We start from the raw sequence: 20,650 nt of genomic DNA, 5'->3' as shown, positions 1-20,650 counted from the left end.
GAAATGCTGTGTTACTTTTACGCCAGATGTAATGGGACACGCACCTTCCAAAAAGTTCAACTTTTGTCTCGTCGGTCCACAAGGTATTTTCCCAAAAGTCCTGGCAATCATTGAGATGTTTTTTAGCAAAATTGAGACGAGCCTTAATGTTCTTTTTGCTTAAAAGTGGTTTGCGCCTTGGAAATCTGCCATGCAGGCCGTTTTTGCCCAGTCTCTTTCTTATGGTGGAGTCGTGAACACTGACCTTAATTGAGGCAAGTGAGGCCTGCAGTTCTTTAGAGGTTGTCCTGGGGTCTTTTGTGGCCTCTCGGATGAGTTGTCTCTGCGCTCTTGGGGTAATTTTGGTCGGCCGGCCACTCCTGGGAAGGTTCACCACTGTTCCATGTTTTTGCCATTTGTGGATAATGGCTCTCACTGTGGTTCGCCGGAGTCCCAAAGCTTTAGAAATGGCTTTATAACCTTTACCAGACTGATAGATCTCAATTACTTTTGTTCTCATTTGTTCCTGAATTTCTTTGGATATTGGCATGATGTCTAGCTTTTGAGGTGCTTTTGGTCTACTTCTCTGTGTCAGGTAGCTCCTATTTAAGTGATTTCTTGATTGAAACAGGTGTGGCAGTAATCAGGCCTGGGGGTGGCTACAGAAATTGAACTCAGTTGTGATAAACCACAGTTAAGTTATTTTTTAACAAGGGGGGCAATCACTTTTTCACACAGGGCCATGTAGATTTGGAGTTTTTTTTCTCCCTTAATAATGTAAACCTTCATTTAAAAACTGCATTTTGTGTTCAATTATGTTATCTTTGACTAATAGTTAACGGTTTTTGATGAGCAGAAACATTTAAGTGTAACAAACATGCAAAAGAATTAAAAATCAGGAAGGGGGCAAATAGTTTTTCACACCACTGTATAAAAATGAATGGACAGTATATCGACCCAATTATCTAGCTGCCTCATCATATTGCTTAGAATTTTACCAACTCTCAAGTAAAACAGCATCATGTCTGATAGAAGCTAAATGTTTTTCATAGACCACTACTCTTTTTAGAGTTAAAAAGGCATACTTACGTTTTGAATTGTCTAAATCTCTTTAACAATTTGTTTCATCTCTATCTTTTATTCATTTATCGAGTTTGAATATGATGTTCTGTACAGTATCTTATTATTTTCATGTGCTACGTTTCATTTGCATTGCTGCACTGCTGTCTTCTATCTTTTTTTTTATACATGCAGAATTGTGCGCAAATATGTGCAAAGTTCAGTTAACACTAAAGATTTTTTATTTTTGTGCCTGGGTCAGACACAGATGGTGGACTTTTCCCCAGTGATACACTTTACAATTTCACACAGTGCTGATCTACTTTTTCTTCCTTCTGCTGCCTGAATAAGATGTGAAAGAGTATTTATCAGAACCTGCATTTCCTGCTTAATCCTGAGCCCTGGGATGTTTGTGGTACTCTGTGTCTTTAAAGTGTGTCTCTGTCCAGGCATGCATGTATGACTGAAAAGCACTCACTGACAGGAAATGAGGCAGATGTAGGCTAGACGAGAGCTAGCCCTCTGAGCTGACATAAAAAAATGAATGCATTGAATCGATCAAGTGGCCTCTAAGGGATGCTGTAGATCATAAATGTTTATGAAGATAGTCTTTCTCTAGGTGTCTTTGCTATATAGATTAACTCTTCATAGACACTAAAAATTTGAATTAATAGATTTGACGCATACAAATGAAGTACAGGTTGCTTTGCCCATTCAACCCCAGCTACATTCAGGCCTTTTCTAAACCCTCAGCACATGCTTTTATGGGCCATTTCAGTGATTGGATAAAATTGGTGGCCTTATTCAAGCAGATTGCCTCTCTAAATGGATGCATTGCTTTTGAGATATATGTCCGCTGGCCATTATTGTCACATGGGCAATTGATCTGTGACCAGCTAGCAAGTAACCAGGCATTACCCAGGTTCTACATCTCAGCTCTGACACAAATTATCGCATGTGAGTCTGGAGGAGGCAAGTGGCACTCACAAACTGCAAAAGGCAGGAAAAACAGCGATCATTGACAACCGAAGACCAGCGGCCATGTGAGCTATTAAACACTGACTTGCCCCTGCGGTGCTAAAAGCAGGGTGATTTACTGAAGATGAGAGAAACATCTCAGGTAAAGCTTCAAATAGAAATAATCAATAGAATAAATAAATATATCCTCAGGCATTTTTTTATGATCTGTGTTCTGTTTTTGTTTTTGAACAAAAGGTCTTGCTTTTGCAGACATTTTTCTTTCTTGCAGAAGAAATTCACATAATAAAAATATCCTTTGGTCTTAAGTTGAGAATGCCAGTTGGAGGAAATGTCAGGCAACCTGCTCTCCAGTCCCCAATTTAGTGCCATTTAAGGCAACCAGCAACAATGTTATGGAAGAGAACTTTTCGTTACAATCCAATCCAGTCTGATCATAGCTGTCATGTTTATCTCAAAATGACCAAAAGCCATCACTGAGTTATTTCACTAGAGTATAGTACAGTACTCATATAATCTAACATGAAGGACACATTATTGCACCTGACTTCAATTAAATTCATCCAACAATTCTCATGTTTCAGTGGGTACATATCTGTAATCAGTTGGTAAACAGTAACTGGGTTTTTCCTCTTTCATTTTGGTGCAAAACACAAAACCCTTTTGAAAAATCCTTGAAAATAGGCAACCTTGACTTGGATCAGAAATATTGTTTTGCACTGTCGCTGCATCATGTTTGAAGGTTCACATTTTCCCCTGTGTTGTTCTCTTTGAAGAACATCCTTCTCAGAACATCCTTCTCATTATATCCTGTAAAAACACCTCTCTCTACACTATCAATCAAACAAACACACATGCACTTCCTCTCTCTCTCTCTCTCTCTCTCTCTCTCACACACACACACACACACACACAGACACACTATAATACACTATCGAACCACGCACATCCTCTCCAACTACACATCCTCTTACTAACACACTCACATATACAGCTGCATTTGACATCCTGGCAGGCTAATTACAGCAGGGGATGCACTGGATTGCAGGTTCCTTTCTACATGTTTACTTGGCTAAGAGGCCAGTGGCAAAAGGGGCCACTTCCCCTTTTCCCACAACTGGAACATCTGATTTAGCAACAAACATCCTTCACATAACAAAATCATTTTAACATCCTGTTCTTTTTATACGCCAAATAAGCAATGCTAAGGTTATATTTCTAGGAATGCCAGAAATATTTCTAGGCGTCTTGGTGTAGATTCTACATGCAAGGGACATTCAAGTCAAACTGGGCCGAATAACAGAACGAACACTAGTTAAGTCAAACTATGTTTATTTCTTTATAGAATTACCTGCTACACAGTGCTTGGATACCATCAAGGTATAAAGATTTCTCAGAACACTCAAGCAATGATTGGAATGCCTGCTTCATGCGTGAACCACTGACCTTCCTGGAAACCCTGTAATGGGCCAAACATGTGGAAATGACTTGGAGCAATGTCAGGACTGCCAAGTTCCTATAATGTGCAAGTGGTGTTCATAAATGATTGTGTGTACAGTTTCTGCAGACGGATTTGTTTCTTCCGCAAGTTGGTGTTCACGGGAACAACAATCAAGGACATACAGCCCTTTTTTGAAATGTTTAAAGCACCATTCAAATGCTTTAAGAGTCTCTAAGTGCCTCATTACTGCAATGTGCTTGAAGTCATCTGTAAATGTCAATCAATTTTATGTCTTGATGCACAAGGAAATTTCATTTCAAGTATTAGCTTAAACTTGAAATATTTGGAAATGTACTGAAGTGATACATCTTTCTTACAAATAATAATCTTTTCAACTGTATTTAGATAAATATCATACACAGAGTCTTACTTTACTCCAATTTCTCTCACAGGTGTTATGATCTGGTGAAATACTATCTATAAATATATGCATATGGATGAGCAGGATATCGACTCAGTAGAAGGCGATGTCATGGAAGGACTATCATTTGACACCCTGCCACTGTGGATCCTCCTGGCCAGTGTGGGGGTAACATGACCATCTGTGCTGTAATTCGCATGCATGGGGTCCTCCATCACTATGAAAGACTTGGTCCACACAACACGGCTCATTTTCTTGTTTTTCTTGACGCTTTTCATAATATACTGATTTAACCCAAGAGCATCTAGTCCATAACACTGGACCAGAACACAATGTCAGGTTCCATCATGGAGCAACTGTTCAAGCTTAGTTCCAGAGCCATCCATATTTTTCTGCCTTATATCTCATTATAGACTTACAAAAACAGTTATGCACCATAGTAAAATTAAGACTTTTTCTTATGGACACATGGAAATGTTATAATTTTACTGTTTAACATAGCTGTGATTTCTACTGTTGATTTTTATGGTGCAAGTTCACAATGCATTTAAATCCAATCATAAACACTTTTTACCACAGAACAACACTCAAAGTACTAAAAATGCATTCAACAGGCCTTAATCTTAATGCCAATCATTTCTGCCAGCTCTCTTTTTTTTGGACCAGGCAGCAAACTAATTTTATAAACTGTGGCTGTTTTCAGAAATAATCAACCTCAAGGCAGCATGTGAGCTCACTCTAAGGACACCCAGTTGTTTTCAGACTTGTCTCTTACTCACATTTTTTTTTTATGTCAAATTGGTGTATTTTCGGAGCAAGATCTAATTTTAAAGCAAATAATTGGATTTTACCCAACTATATTTTCTCAAACCTAGGCTATGACAAACAAAGGGAAAGTGTAATTGCATACAGTGTATACAGTATATAGTCTACAGAGTTCTTTCAAAATAAATTCCAGACAGTTTTAAAAATTCCCAGAGACCTATTGTAGCATCTAACCAAAGTGTATTACAATTCCTGTGTGGATTCAAAATTATGCAGAAATTTTTAACAAGAACAATTTTCATGTGGGTATGTCCGAAATGAGTGGTGGATCTGTTGGTTGGTACAAAGCAGCAGTCTTAGTTGGTCTGTTTAAAAGCCTGGTGCATTGTCAAAGGTACTATAAGTGCAGGATAATTGGTGAACTGCAATCTGTGCATCTCAGTTTTCAGTGTAAAATACAATTTGATGTCCATTTGATTATAACACAGAGCTTCGCGTGGTAAAAACACTATGGGAACGTCTCTTTGTTCCACTGGTTGTGAAGCACGTGTGTGTCAAACATGCCAAAACTTTGGCTTATATAACCTCGGTCAGGTGACGTCATCTGATGAGGTGCACCTGCGGGTTATAAATAGGACTGAACCGGGAAAAATCCTCAGCTCTTTTTGTCTTCAAGGACCACATTGTGTGTGCGTGTGTGCGCGTGACACATGAGAAAGTGTCTTATTACTCTTACCGTGTAAGAGATATCTTGCAGAGCACGCTATCCTCGAGCTTTAGGGAGGATTTGAGCATTGCAATCTCCTCCCTATTAAAGTCCTTCGCGCTCGGCTCGCCTTCTTTTTAATGCCTTGCCTAATCAGAAGAATTTTAAAAAGTATACAATTGACAAGAAGTGATATAACATTTGGAGTATTATCAAACACTGTAACTATCAGCGGTATTGCACATATTGCAAATATTTCTTTGCACAGTGGGGAGAACCTTTAACTGTTTATGGGGTAGATAGCCTGAAAGCTAGATGCCTGGAAATGCAGGAAAGGGTTATGGATAAACCTAGCTGATTAAATACAGCAATACTAATCTAATCAGCAGTTAAAAATGGTCTTTTGTTCATGCCTTCATTTTCCATAACGCTTATCCTGTGTAAAGTCATGGGGGCCTGGAGTACAAGGTGGGGTACACCCTGGATGCAGTGCCAACTCATCGCAGATCAAAGTCACACACACTCACACCCCGTCATACACCATGGGCGTTCCTGCTTGCCCGAAGTCCTCAACAAAAAGCCACCAAGCACTGAGAATATAAAAACTCCACACACACAGCCTGGAGACAATATTCAAACCCCAAACCTTCATGGTGTGAGGCAACACTGAAAACAATTTCTTGTGGAAGCTATGAGAGGTAATAATTTTACTCAGTATCAGATTAGGTCCTACAAGGGTCATAAAAATAGGAATAAATACAATGGTCACCTTTGGCCTCCATGAACCTTTGGGAACCATTTAGGAACCTCTGTACTGTAGTGGTTGGACTACAGAGGTTCCTATATGGATGGATGGTAAATATCAGATAAAAAAACCCTAATGATTAAATTTTAACCAAGGCATGTGGCCTTGCATTAAACATATAGAAATTATATACATTTTCTCTCGATCTTTCACAGGCACAGAGTAATGGATTAAACCAACAAAAATTATGTTTGGATTATTGTTAATGCTTGGATCCATAAAATCTTATGTGGTAGCAAACGGCATCACCAAATGCTGAGCTTCCTCACTTCAGATGCTCTAGCAGTTCTTTACTCCAGCTGTCTTTAGTTGTTTCTTCGTGAGTCTGCCTTCAGTTTTGTCTATAGTAAAAGCATACTCAATTGCTAAATCCCTCTGATAGATAGTTGTTGCTGTTTTTTTTTTCCAGTCTAACAACAATCTGATTTGCATGCATTGTCATATTTTTCGGCAGCATATTAAGCTCAAAGAATGCTAAAGCTGATATTGTCTTATTGTAAAAACTCAGAAACTATTCTGCACAAGTCGTGTTTTGCAGCTTTTTATCCATTGGAACATCATGGAAGGCACTCATGGTGATAAATAGAAGGAAAGGCAGAGCAACATGTTAAAAGGTTAAAACCAATGTTCGTACAAATGGGTTTAGCTCAATTCAAAGTCTGACTGGCAAAAAAGCAAAGAGTCATGCAGACCTGTTTATTTGTTGTTTTGTTTTTCCAAAAGATGCAACTTGAGTCTGAGGACCTGAAACTGCATGAACTGACAACTTTTACTTCTGCCTTTTTCTTGCCTCAACTAGTTGATGCTTGAGCTATAGTAGTCCTACTGAGCTTGTCGTTTATACGTGAGAAAAACAAATTTGATTTTTCACTTGCAAATATTCTGTAACCTTTGACATATCTCAGTACGTGTCATTATTATGGTACATAAAAGAAAATGAAAAATAGCAAAAGATAAAGGTTTGCAATAATGACTAATTCAGGAGCATAAAATAATGTAACAAAATAGGCTTGCATTGCTATGTAGGGTGTAATATATGCTTTTGGAGGGTTTAGGAATGAAAAGAACGGGTGTGACAGATGTGGCTTGAAAGTAATCAGTACTAATCAAAAAATTAAAAAAGAATACCATTGACAAGAAATTATATAAGATTTGGGGTACTATCAGTGTAACAGTGTAACTATTAGCGGTATTGCACATATTGCAAATTTTTTTTTGCACTGTGGAAAGAACCTTTAACTGTTTATGAGGTTGATTGGCTAAAAGCTAGATGCCTGGATAAAACTAGCTGATTAAATATGTCATTACTTAGTGATGTCATAGGTGCATAATTAATCTAATCAGCAGTTAAAAATGGTCTTTTGTTCATGCATTTATTTGCCATAATGCTTATCCTGTGTAGAGTCTTGGGGGCCTGAAATACAAGGTGGAGCACACCCTTGATTCGGTGCCAACCCATCGCAGATCACACACACTCACACCCAGTCATACACCATGGGAAGGAACCCGGAGTCCTCAATGAAAAACCACCAAGCACAAAGAAAATACAGTATAAACTCCACACACAGAGCCTGGAAACAAGATTCAAACCCCAACCCAGTTGGTGTGAGGCAACACTGAAAACAATTTCTTGTGTAAACTATGGGTAATAATCTTACTCAGTATCAGATTAGGTCCTACCACGACCATAAAGATAGGAATAAATACAATGGTCAACATTGGCCTCTATGGACTGCAGTTGGACTACAGAGGTTCCTAGATAGCTGGATGTTAAATGTCAGATTACATAAACAGTCATGCATAAAACATCAGCCATCAGGCAAATGTAAAATTAAATCTAAAAAATATTCAATTCCATAAGAGAAAGTTATGTTCTACAAATCATATTTTACGGTTTATATTTTTTTTATGAAAGGATAAATGTAGCCATAATATACTACCTTTAATATTAACTAATATTATTATTATTATTATTATTATTAAATTTGCACCAATACCACTTACATGAAAATGTAGCTGACAGATGTTCATTCGGTGGTATTTATTAAGTCTGCTCCTTCTTTAATAATATTGATAGAAACTGACTTTTGTTATTTTGGCTACTGATTAAATAATCAGAAAACAGAAGCAGTGTTGCTTCATTCTCTCCCTCATTGATTTTAATGCTACAGGGACTTTTCTCCGGTCTGTAGCAAAGGTCATTACAGAAAATGTAAATTGCTGTTCTGGTGCCTTTTGCTCATAACCACAATTCACTTTTTTTGTGGTTTGTGCTGCATTGGCTTTTGTTTGTGAGGTTAAGACAAGCTGGCCTTTTTCCCCCATGGTTTTGAGCTTTTTCCCCCCTGATAGAGCTGTTTTGTTTGATTTAACAAAATAGCATTGTGATTTTACACGTTAAGACATGTTGACAAAAGCCAAAAAGCGATGTCCAAATGATACAACTAAAATATGCCTTATTTCCCCTCATGTTATCGGCTTAGGAAAACTAACATATCCACAATGCCTAATGTTTGGTCATCTTTTTAACAACTTGATTCAAATCAGAAAACTGCAGTTACATTTTATTTAACTTAAAATTGTATCGGTCACAATCCTGTAGTTTATGTTCATAATGCAGTTTTCAAATGCCAGCACATAAAAAACAGGATGCATTAAAGTAAGTCAGATGAGTCATGTCTCATGTCTTTCTCTTAGTCATCCAGATTCTGCAGCCATTTCCATCTGAATAGTCCTTTAGTTTGCCTTTTGCTCAATTTGTGTGTGTGCTTGTGTCTTCAAGTCCTTTGCACAGATATTTCCATATTGCTGGCAATTTTGTTTTCATCTATTATATCACATTCTCCCGCTGCACCTGGGCCTTTAGCCAACATAATTTGCTCAGTCAATGTCATGCCAGCAGTAGACATGTCTTTTTGGCCAAATCTGGCAATCCAGAAAAAATAAAGCACTGTTGGCATTCAATAATTGCAAAAAGTCACACTATTAACTGCAATAAATCTAATGTCAGTACAAAGAGTCTGGATAAATATGTTCAATTGTAAAATATTTATTCTAAATCTAATCTAATTTATTCTAAATCTAATAATTAATAATTTTAAATGTTAATATTGTAATTATGACATGGTTTATGATGTTATAATTGATTTCCACCTTAGTACATTATTATTATTATTATTATTATTATTAATATTAATAATACTCCAAGGTCTTTGGCAACTTTTAATAGACAGTTTTCCCTTTTTTTATATATTGGATAATAAATAAAGCTTAATTAAAGCAACCTGGTGTAAAATGTAATGTGTCACCCTGTGAAACTGGGGATTTTACAATCGTATACAGTGAAATGCATCAGACAAAGCCAAATCACACCACATAATGTACGTAATTGATAGAATGATGCTATTTAAGAGACTCAGTAGAGACAATAGAGAACTAGGACAGAAGGTAATTCATGGGGAGGAGCACAAAGTGGAGAATTGAGTCCATTAGTCTGTACTAAATATGCACCATTTTTACTGGGCTTTGTTTGTACACCACCACTTAAGTGCAGGTTGCTCAAGCTCTTAGACTGTCTATAATGACAGTAGCTCTATAGAGCTCCTTTAAGACACACATACACTTCAAGAGTTTCAATCATGTAGGTCCTTTGTACTGTCTAGTTTTTACAAAGTCAATTAGTCATGTGTCAGCTGGGTATATTTCCACTTAGAAACCATTAAGATGACTTTGGACTGCATTTAATTCAAACAGTTTTGGTTTGATGGTTTATGATTGAAGTTGAAATTGCAAATTTTATCACTAAATGTGAACTTTCACCAACCGTTTTACACCGAAATCTCAGCATCAGTGAGCATTTGCTTAAGAAAGTGGACTCATATATGTACCTATATTATATACTTATTCATAATATTAAGATGCTTTGTGACGATTTTGATTTTGAACGGAAAAGTGTATTAAAGGAATGTGTCCCTGCACATTCAGAATCTTTTAAAACATCATGAAATCTGTCAGATATTAGAACACAGACGCAATAAGAGAGGTCATAACCTAAAACATCTTATCATTTTTATTGACAGATAATATAATAACATTATAGATTCTCTTTTGTAATGTGCCTTCCTTTTCAAACATCATTTAACTATTTTAAACCACAATGCTTTTGAATTATTGATCCTAATAACAGCAGCAATAACAGTAGTTCCATTTGGAGAAGCTCATTCACATTGACCTGTCGTCAAGGGCTAATAAGAAATGGACTGAAAACATTTTAACAAAGAAAAATACATTTAAAATTTAAAATGATCAATATGGCGAAGCTGATGTTTATGTGCTATTTATGAAAGGAGTCTCAGGTCACTAAATCTAACATAGGAAAGTTTGAAGGAAAGTGATTTCTTCTCTTTCTCTGGCTTTTTTCTATTATTAACTTCAAGTGTGTGTGTGTGTGTGTGTGTGTGTGTGTGTAAAAGAGAGAGAGAGTGAGAGAGAGAGAGAGAGAGAGAGAGAGAAAGAAGGCTAGTTAGAAGAATGGCTGCTTATTGGGTCACTGGGGAAAATAAAGTGCACAATCCTTTAATTATACTGTCTGCTTTTAGTTATCAGCAAAGGTGGCAGAACTACACAAACATAATACTCAAGTAAAAGTACATGTGCCTAAAAATTTTCTCCACTACAAGAGAAGTATTACTTAAAATGTTAATTTCACTAATTGTAAGTACTAAAGTGCATGCTCTAAAATTTACCTTAAGTACAAAAGTATAAGTACTCCACAAAGAAACTGTTTTTTTCTGGATATCCATCAAACTCAGATAGTAATAAACAGTATTTTAAAGTATTTAAAAAACACAATTGAAGTTGACACTATTAATAATATGAATGTGCAATTCTACTAAACATTGATAACATATCAATTAAACAAATAGTAGGCAGCATTGTTAGCCTCTTTCATTACATGTGTAGCTTAGCTAGCTAGCTGCTACTATCAATAAACTAGAAGTAGTAGTAGTTGTAGAAGAAGAAGAAGTAATAGTAGTAGTAGTACTGTAATACAGTATAGGCTTGTTAAATAACAGCACTGTTAATAGCATTAAACAATTGCGATGTTCAGTGTTGGGGGATGTTACTTTTGTCATGTTTTACATTGTGTTGGGCTTGTGGGTGAGGCACAGATGACAAGGGCAACAAGCAGACAGAGACAGAGACACACGAACAAGGAGACATTTTTAATGTACATACTGAACCAAAACAAATGTAAACTTAACCAAACAGCTCCATAAAACAAATGCCCACTTCATATAACCAATGCTTGACCCAGTTTCCCAGAACAAACAACTGTTTATAAAGAAACTAATGAGCTACCTCTTGGAGGTGCATTCTGGGAAACTGAGTCCCCATCCACCCACCCCCCAAGAAAAAGTCCTTCGGAGCGTTATCGGAAGTCCTGGGCACCCTCCCCAATGTCTTGGGTCGTTCCACCTGACTGTGACGCCGACGGGCAGGCTCCCTGAGCAGGGCCGGAGAGAGCTTTTAGACTAGATTGCTGCCGAAGCCGGGGGGCGGAGGCAGCAGGGGCCCGCATTCGTCCTCGGAGTCCTCGAAGTACAACGTCGTCGCAGCCGGGCGGCGGAGGCAGCGCTGGTTCTTTCCTTGAAGCCGGGCAGCTGCGGACACAGCTGGAAAGCGTAGTGTGGACCCTGTTGTATCTTATAGCTGGATCGACTTTCAGGGCTCTCTCTGGCTTCAGCTGGGCCCCTTTGGAGAGTCGGGACCCTCCGTGAGGCTCTCTGGCCTCCACTGAGGCTCCCTTCAGTCTGTGTGAGACCCCTCTCGCTCCGGCATACTCCACTGTTCCACAGTAAGGCAAGCTGATTACCCACAACCCGCTTGCCCCGGCATCAAAGTCAAAAGTCAAAGTCAACTTTATTGTCAATTCTGCTACATGTACAGTGCATACATATAGAGAATCGAAATTACGTTTCTCTCATCCTTGATACAAATAACACTAAAGGGAAAAAAAAAAACTTAAATAACACAAACTTAAAAAAAACAACAGAGGTGAGGTAATTTAGTTACTGTCCTGCAAAAAGGGACAGTTAACAACACAGAAGGCAGATATGGAGAGAAACGGAACAGTGCAATAGTAATAGTGCAAGTGTGCTTATTTTAGTTGATTAAAGTGACACGTGACATTATAATGAGCAATATAAACTAGTAAACAAAACTGGGTATAAATACAATATGAACAAAGTATGTTAAAAAAAATTTCTTGGGTTGAGGTAGTGAAAGTACCAATAGTGCATGGAGCACAAAGTGACAGGTGCAAGAGTGTGATTGTGTGTATGTGTGAGTTTGTGTGAGTGTTGTGTGTCTGAGTGTGTGTGTGTCTGTATGAGTGTGTCCGTGTGTGTAAAATGAAGGAGTCAGAGTATGATGGTGGGAGAGGCCGAAGACCACAGGGGAGGCAGAGCTGGAAGGGAGTTGAGCTTCCTGATCGCCTGATGGATGAAGCTGTCCTTCAGTCTACTTGTCCTGGCTTGGAGACTCCTTAGTCTCCTCCTTGATGGTAGCAGACTAAAGAATCTCTAAGTCGGGTGGGTAGGGTCACGGGCGATGTTGAGAACTTTTCCTGTGAGGCGGGTGTTGTAAATGTCCAGGAGGAAGGGGAGAGAGACACCAACGATCTTCTCAGGTGCTCTCACTATGCGCTGGAGTGTTTTCCTGGCAGGACGCATTGCAGGCGCCGAACCACACAGTGATGCAGCTGGTCAGGATGCTCTCAATGGTGCCTCTGTAGAAGGTGCGCATGATGGGTGTCGGGGCTCCGGTTCTTCTCAGATTTCGGAGAAAGTAGAGACGCTGTTGTGCTTTCTGGGCTAGTGCTGCAGTGTTGGTGGACCAGGAGAGATCTTCCGTAATGTGCACACCCAGGAACTTGGTGCTCCTTAGCCTCTACACGATCGCACCATTGATGGACAGCGGAGAGTGTTGGGTGTATGTTCTCCTGTAATCGACCACAATCTCCTTTGTCTTTTCCACATTCAGGGAGAGATTGTTGTCTGTGCACCACCCGGGTACACAGACAAGTACACCCAATATTATAACTAATAAAAGTTATTATAAAAAGTTACATTACAGCATTAATTTCTGATAAAAGTAACTAGTTAGAGTACTTTTCCATTGAAGAAAATGAAAACTCCTTTGTGATTCCTCATGCATGTTGTTTAAGTCAAGACCTTTATAATTATTCTACCATTATCACTTAGCGAAGTTTGGCCCATAATCTGTTAACTACTAATACCCCTATGTCACCTATCAGGACGACTTTCACATACACACACACACACACACACACACACACACACACTAACGTATTGTAAATGACTGCTGTCTGGCTCACGGATTGCATAAATTGTCTGAATAACAGATTACATTTTGAAAAAAAAAAAACTAAGTAACTGAGTACTGTACTTAAATGGCAGACCTAACGCGTTAGATTACTCGCTACATCAAAAAAGTAATCCAAGTACTCTATCGCATTACTTTGTAACGTGTTGCACCTAACCCTGGCCATGTTGGCCTTTAAGTAGGGTGCTCCCATAAGAACGTTTGTCAGAAGATGACCAGGCTAGGACCAGCTTCCACACCTCCTGCTCCACCAAGGGTGCGATTATGCATTTCGGCATATCCATTGTATCTCCCTGCTCAGCTGAGAGCATCGCTACACCACCCAGTTCCAGATGCACATGTTATATTTCACTCTAAATAAATGTTCACCTGCATTTGCATCAATCTCTACACAGCATGTGGAATTATCAAGTGGACAACAACAACTGAATCTTTTTGATGAAGAAGAGCTTCATTATAAATCCCAAACATAAAAAATAAGCACTTAACAGAAGCACTTCATAGATAAACAGAGAAGCTAATTAAAGAAAAAGGCACAAGCTGGCTTCATTGACTGAGCCAGACTGTGGGGGATTGTGTTAGGATTTGTCTTTCATTACTCTCAGTAATCTCAAATGACGACAGTGAGGTAAAGAGAAGGGGGATCTGAGGGGTGCCATGGATGAACATTACCATGACAACGCTTTTGTCCCTTTTTTAAAAAAAAAATAAATAGTTAAGGACAAAGAGCAGTGTAAATGTGTATTTGATTAGTAATGTAGCAAAGCTAATAGAAAATCAGCAATGTGTTTCTTAATAATAAGCCAGTAAGTGCTCTAAAATGGGATTGTCCAATGGTTCTAATTCCAGTCTAATATTATTATTACATTCCAGTCTAACATTACCAATGTTATACCTTCCCATTGAACTAAACACTATTTTTCAAAATACTGTATATCATGGAATTTATTTATTTATTAATTTATTATATATATATATATATATATATATATATATATATATATATATATATATATATATATATAATAAATAATATATATTACTTCTGAATAATAAACAGAAGTTACGACGGGTCTCAAATGTTAAGAAAGGCCTGAAACAAAATATCCTCGACTTTCCACTCTCACTCCTTAGCAATAAAACTAAGTAAAATATTTTTGTTCCTTTTTTCACTTTTCAGCTGGCCATAATTGCGACCCGGTTGAAGAGGCAGATGAGCATCTCCTCATGGCAACCATGTGCTATATTGCCATGACAACTGGGTTGGTGGGGTAAAAAAAATAAAAAGACAAACCAGGTGGTGTGAGGGGGAACAGACATTTGATATATTTGTTAAATTCAAACATCATGTTTTCTCTGTAAGCTTTTTTCATGTATGGCCAAATTAAAGTCCTTACAGCCATGCTGCATGTGTTATCTGTGTATGTGTTATACCAAGGCTCTTTAACATCTTGACAGTAATCTGAGATGAAAATGAGATTGCCTGTGAATCATGAAAATTATGTGTTTTCTGTTTTCTAAATTGTGTAATTAATGTTTAACAATAATTGACAAAGAGTTTATTTTTAATACAGAATCGGTGTAGTACTTGCCTATTAATAGTTTACTACTGTACCATACATAGGCCGAATAACACTGGCAAAACTCTACATTAAGGTCTTGCTATACTGCAATTACTACAGTAACCACTAAATCTTGGAATTTCCCCTAGAAGGGATGCCGGGTAATCACAGGACACCATTCACACACACGCATACACACACACGCCAAGGAATAGTGCATGCAATTCACTTATCTTACATGCATGTTTTTATGTTTTTGGACAGGAGGTGGTCCACTGAGAACCCAGAAGACACCCATGGGAACACTGGGAGAACATGTAGAGCTCCATACATACAGGACATTAACCCAAGCCTCTGACTGAACTAACAACCATAGAAGGGTTAGGTGGCAAGATGACCCAGGGCACCACCCCTTCGTGATATTAATGAAGCTATGTGCAGTTAGCAATGGTAGTTTAAATATGTGATAAACTTTCATTTTTAGCATGTCTTTCATTATTTCAAGCATAAATCACTTAGTTCAATTAATGCTGTATTTTTATAACTGTTTATTTTATGGTTTGGTTATTTTAACTTGTGCTAGTAATTAAAACTAGATAATTAAAACTAGATAATTTAATTTTAAGTAAAATGTTGAAATAAAATATGATAATTAAATGTACTAATTAATTTAGATTTATTTATATTTTTATGTTAAATGCATTCCATTTATATCACCATTATATCATGATTATAAACAATGTTACCATTTACTTCTCTGCTTTATCTGTTTTCCTTCGAATTGCTGTAAAATGTGTTCATAAAAAGCTCATGAACCCAGTAACCATCATCCTTCACTACATAAGACAGAAAGACAGATAAAAGAGATGCAATGAGACAAAGCACGAAAGAGACAGAGAGAACAAGAGAGCTTAACAATAATTAGAAGGGCTTATTTGTCCTGATCGCCATGGTGACGTGTTTGTGTGTGTATTCTGCTGCATTTGGGGTCTGCATACAGCCAGATGGAAAAAGCCTTTGGCATGGATCTTGTTTTACACAGACAAACTACAACAATGCACCAAAATGCACATCAGCTTGCAGCTTTTCTTTCTAACCTGCACGAGGAGAAGCTTCATAAGGAGATTATAGTGTGTATAGGAAACATTCCATTTTTGTGAATGAGAGAATATTTTATTTAATTATGTTCCAGCAAAGGTGCATAGAAACATGCCTACATGAAACAAAATGTTAACAGCATCATCAAGACACACATTATACAGTTTTTGTTAAAAGTTACTGCACGGTACCATACAATTCTACATGAGAAGCCATTTCCCTGTAACACACACAGGTGACTGGGGAGGCAATGAAAAAAACTTAAATACAATAGAAAAAAATAATCTCTTTATGTTTTATACATTGTGACCATAATCTGATAAAATGCATTTGTGGATGATATCTTTATACTGTAATATACACAATGGCCTAACATACTGTGCTACATACTGTACGTACAAGTGTGCTTTTATTTACAAACAGTATTTTAGTAATTTAAATGTGGGGTTGTTTGTTAAAATAAAACATTTGTTTGGTTAAGAAACATAAGGCAACTATGGCAGACTAATAAGAAATAAAATCTAAAAGACCATTTCAGAGACTATATTTCATATACTTCTGTTATGTGATTTTTTTTTGTATATTTTTACCTCATCATTACATTACAATAGGCACAGTGGGAACAGAATATAGCACATATACAGTAAAGGAGGTTTGGATAGTCAACTAAATCCCCCGACATACAAACTCTCAAACTCTCTCTAGACACACACTCACACACACACACACACTTTCACACACACACACACACTTTCACACACACACTTTCTCTCTCTCTCTCTCTCTCTCTCTCTCTCTCTTTCACACACACACACACACACACACACTGTAATGGTGCTTGGTCCCCTTTCAACCAGTGACTTAAATTGGACATAGAAAATGAAATAATAAACTTATAGGATGTCAAATGTTTAATTTATGTCCATGAACATTTTTTGTAAATAATGTGCCTTTTGTTTAATTCATAGAATAATCCCAATCAAAAGGTTAAAAGGAGAGCAAACGTCTTGAATGCAAATAACTTGACATAAGAAAATGGCTACTCAAAGCAAATGCCTAAGGATTTACCCAGAGACAAAAGGCCTCCTAAAAGCACCTTATTTAGTTCCAGCATGCTCTGCTGTCTCTACAGAAAACCTCTGGCGTGGTGCTAATCAGATACAAAACAAATGTTATTCATTAGACAAAAGAAAAAAAAATCTATCCTTCCAATTTGTATAACAAGGAGGTGGACAGTGTTTAAAGCTACACCTAATAAATATAACTACAGGTCTTCTGTTATGAAAATATGATACCTATGTTTCTATGTCCTACCCCAGCTCATTAATATGTGACTGTTTCGAAATGTTGCTATCAAAGAAACTATCGCTCGCATGAGAATAAACATTCCCGCAATGTTGTTGACAAGTTTACTTCAGGAAAGACAACTTACAGTACACACCACTTCAGATGTGCCTAAAAGAATTCGTTCACTTGTCAAGGTACGCCATACAGAGTGAGATCATGCAAAGACATGCTGGGATGCAGGCAAGTATGTTGTAGTTTAGAGAAAGGGAACTTTCTTATGCGTATGGCTGGGACTGCTGGATAAAAGACTGAAGTCCAGCAGAGAAAATGAGTGGGATCTCTAATGGATAGGATCTCTGATGGACTCGTTTTCATCTAATCATGTTGTTTCACGTCATTGTAGTCACTTCGGTCTGGCCGTAGCTGGCTGTTGCTGTAAGGGCGTCTTTGCAGCTTCCTGAAAGGAGTAATAGAAAGGAATAAAAGGTAAACAAGTTCAAAAAGTCAAAGCCTTGTGACTTTATGTTTTAACTGTCTACTTTGATTTGTTTCTGTTATTTAACAATATAATCACAGTTCGGTTCAGCTTATATATGACAATAACAGCAAGGTTTTTTAACTCCCAAAAACTTTTTCTGTAAAAATTTTACTCTAGTTTTTACATGCATTTAAGTCAATGCAAACAAAAACTACATATTTGCATTGGCATATCCAGTAAGCATCTCTACATTAAAATGACTGTTGTGAATGCTGTTATTTCATTAAAGGAGGATTCCAGGAATCCATTTCTTTTCATATTAATTTCCTGAATACACAACATAATATAACAAGCATCAGTACTGTCATTTCCTCATGCTGTTTCAGTCACACACATTCAAAGCTTCTCATTAGAAGTGACTATAACTGTCATGCTGTGCCAAACAACTCAGATGTTGATAAGATTCACTTAATGTATTTCTGTCGCAGTTGTAGCAGCTTAACGGAATATTCAGGACAGAGTCATAAATACAGAATACACATATATTTTCCACCAAGGAATCTATTCAGGTGTGTGAGCAGGCTAGCATTGTGCAAAACAAGGAGCTGAGGTATTTGTGACATACTTTGACAGACAGCAAAAGCTTTAGCTAGTTTACCAATTCAACACTCTTTAACAGTCGATTGTCACCACAGAAATGATACACAATGCACATGTTTTTTTTTTTGTAGAATATTACAGCAAGATATTCTTTGTTTAATGTGTTCTTAAACCAACCAGTCTGCTTGCATTGGTGTATAGTAAGAGTTTACACAGAGATACACCACCATACTGTGATTTAAACCAGACCTTCTTGGAGATCTCTTTCTCACACACACACACACACACACACACACACACAGTAGTATCCCACCAAACAGTGCTGATTAAGGAAGGCTTGAGGCTCACCAGCATTGCTTATGAAAACCTATTAGCAGCAATTAGACTATTAGTGGAATGTCACTCGGGACCAGAAGAACATCCATAACTCACATCTGCTTAGTGGTGGTGGTGCTGCTGCTAAATTTCAGCACTGACTGTCTGCAATGCCACATCATTATACTTCCATCAGAAAGCAGGCACCCAGAAACTGACAGTGCCATTCACGAGCAGACGCTAATCAGGCCTGTTATTTATAGGGGAGAACCAGATGTGAGTTATACAGTCAGCTCTGGAATCATTGGCACCCTTGCGTGAAGATGCTTTTGGAACATGTTTGTGGTTAGTCAGTTTAATCTCAAATTCTATCAAAATCTAACCTTTGAACAAAGGCAATGTATTCAATTTAAAAAATTGAATATGTTTCATAATTATTTGCACCCCTACCCCACCACAGTATACTTACTGTATGTAATTATATCTAAGAGACTCATAATTCTTAAGCAGTCACCTTTGATTTCCGCTTTCCCTTTTGGGTTATAAATAAGTATAAAGGGTAGCAAAATTTCCTTATTATATTATATACTTCAACATGAAATTTAGAGAATAAAATGAGACAAAAATGTGTTGACATAAATCAGGCAATGGCTATAAGGAACACATGCCAAAACAAGTCTACATCCAATCTTAGTGAAATATATAATAATTTAAAACAAACAGGGCTGTAAGGAACGAACCTGGAGGAGAACCCAGGTGTATTTTGCCCTCATGCACTATTGGGAAGAAGGATCAGAGATGCTAAAAACAGTAGCATTTAGGCATCACCAAATATATAACCAGATGTTTCTTCTATAATGACAAACTATTTGAAAGCTTTATTAGAAGCTTTTCCTTCACCTAAACACAAAAATACTATAAATGCCTAAATTTCACTACACAGTTCTAGCAATTTGGCAGGAACTGAGTTCTCAATGTGGGCTTGGTGTAAGAAGAAGCTAGTCATACTAAAAAGATCATACTCACCATTGTTAAGTGTGCTGTAGTATCTGTGATTTGGGACACTTTTGGTTTTGGGAGAGTTAGATCTTTGACCAGAACAATAACCCCAAACATATATTACTTAACAGAAAAGTATTGAGTGACTCCTTAGTTCTTTGTATTTTCCTAAATATCCAAAGATCTAGGCTTTTTTTTATTGTTAATGTGGTCTTGAGGAATAGTTCCCCAACCTTTCTGAACATTTTATAATGTGTTAAGCCACACAAGCAAAAACATCTAACTTAAGGCATGGACCAATGAGAAACAGGTGCAGATGATGACAGATGATTAGGCCGGTGATGCTGAATGCTGAGGGGTTGGAACAAATGAGAGGAGAAATAAGGTTGCTGAGATAGTTACCAACCATTTTTTATTGTATATTTAGGTACTTTGGCCTATTTCATTTTTTCCCATTTTTTTCTGTAACCCACATAATTTAATTTAATATATCATAAAGAAATGGGGAGCTCATCAACATTATTTTCAAATGCAATGCATTTCGGTGTTCTTGTGACAGCATTTTGATCAATATGCACATATTTATTGCTACAGATGTGGACTAACTGAAGGGTTTCAGAGTGCATAAGGAACGCTATTCATTATCAGAAAAGTTCCTGACTGGGAAGCCAGATGACTGGTCTAGATAAAAACAGTGATTTACACACTATAACCCAGTGACAAAATTATCGTTGGATGAAAAAATGATCA

The 20,650-nt window shown here is 37.4% G+C and overlaps 1 protein-coding gene across 2 annotated transcripts in view; it reads right to left on the bottom strand.

Moving 5' to 3' along the window:
* Positions 1–16,282: 16,282 nt before the first annotated feature.
* Positions 16,283–20,650, bottom strand: part of kcnc4 (potassium voltage-gated channel, Shaw-related subfamily, member 4) — a 32,655-nt gene continuing 28,287 nt past the window's right edge. For both annotated transcript variants that reach the window (XM_053503824.1, XM_053503825.1), the window contains exon 6: positions 16,283–17,965. In XM_053503824.1, coding sequence (XP_053359799.1) covers positions 17,898–17,965 — 68 coding nt within the window. In that variant the 3' untranslated portion in view covers positions 16,283–17,897. The remainder of the gene's footprint in view (positions 17,966–20,650) is intronic.

This window comes from Clarias gariepinus, chromosome 9 (assembly GCF_024256425.1).
Source record: "Clarias gariepinus isolate MV-2021 ecotype Netherlands chromosome 9, CGAR_prim_01v2, whole genome shotgun sequence".
NCBI classification, from domain to species: domain Eukaryota; kingdom Metazoa; phylum Chordata; class Actinopteri; order Siluriformes; family Clariidae; genus Clarias; species Clarias gariepinus.
The sequence above is the reverse complement of the archived record's forward strand: the minus strand, read 5'-3'. Positions and strand labels throughout refer to the sequence as shown.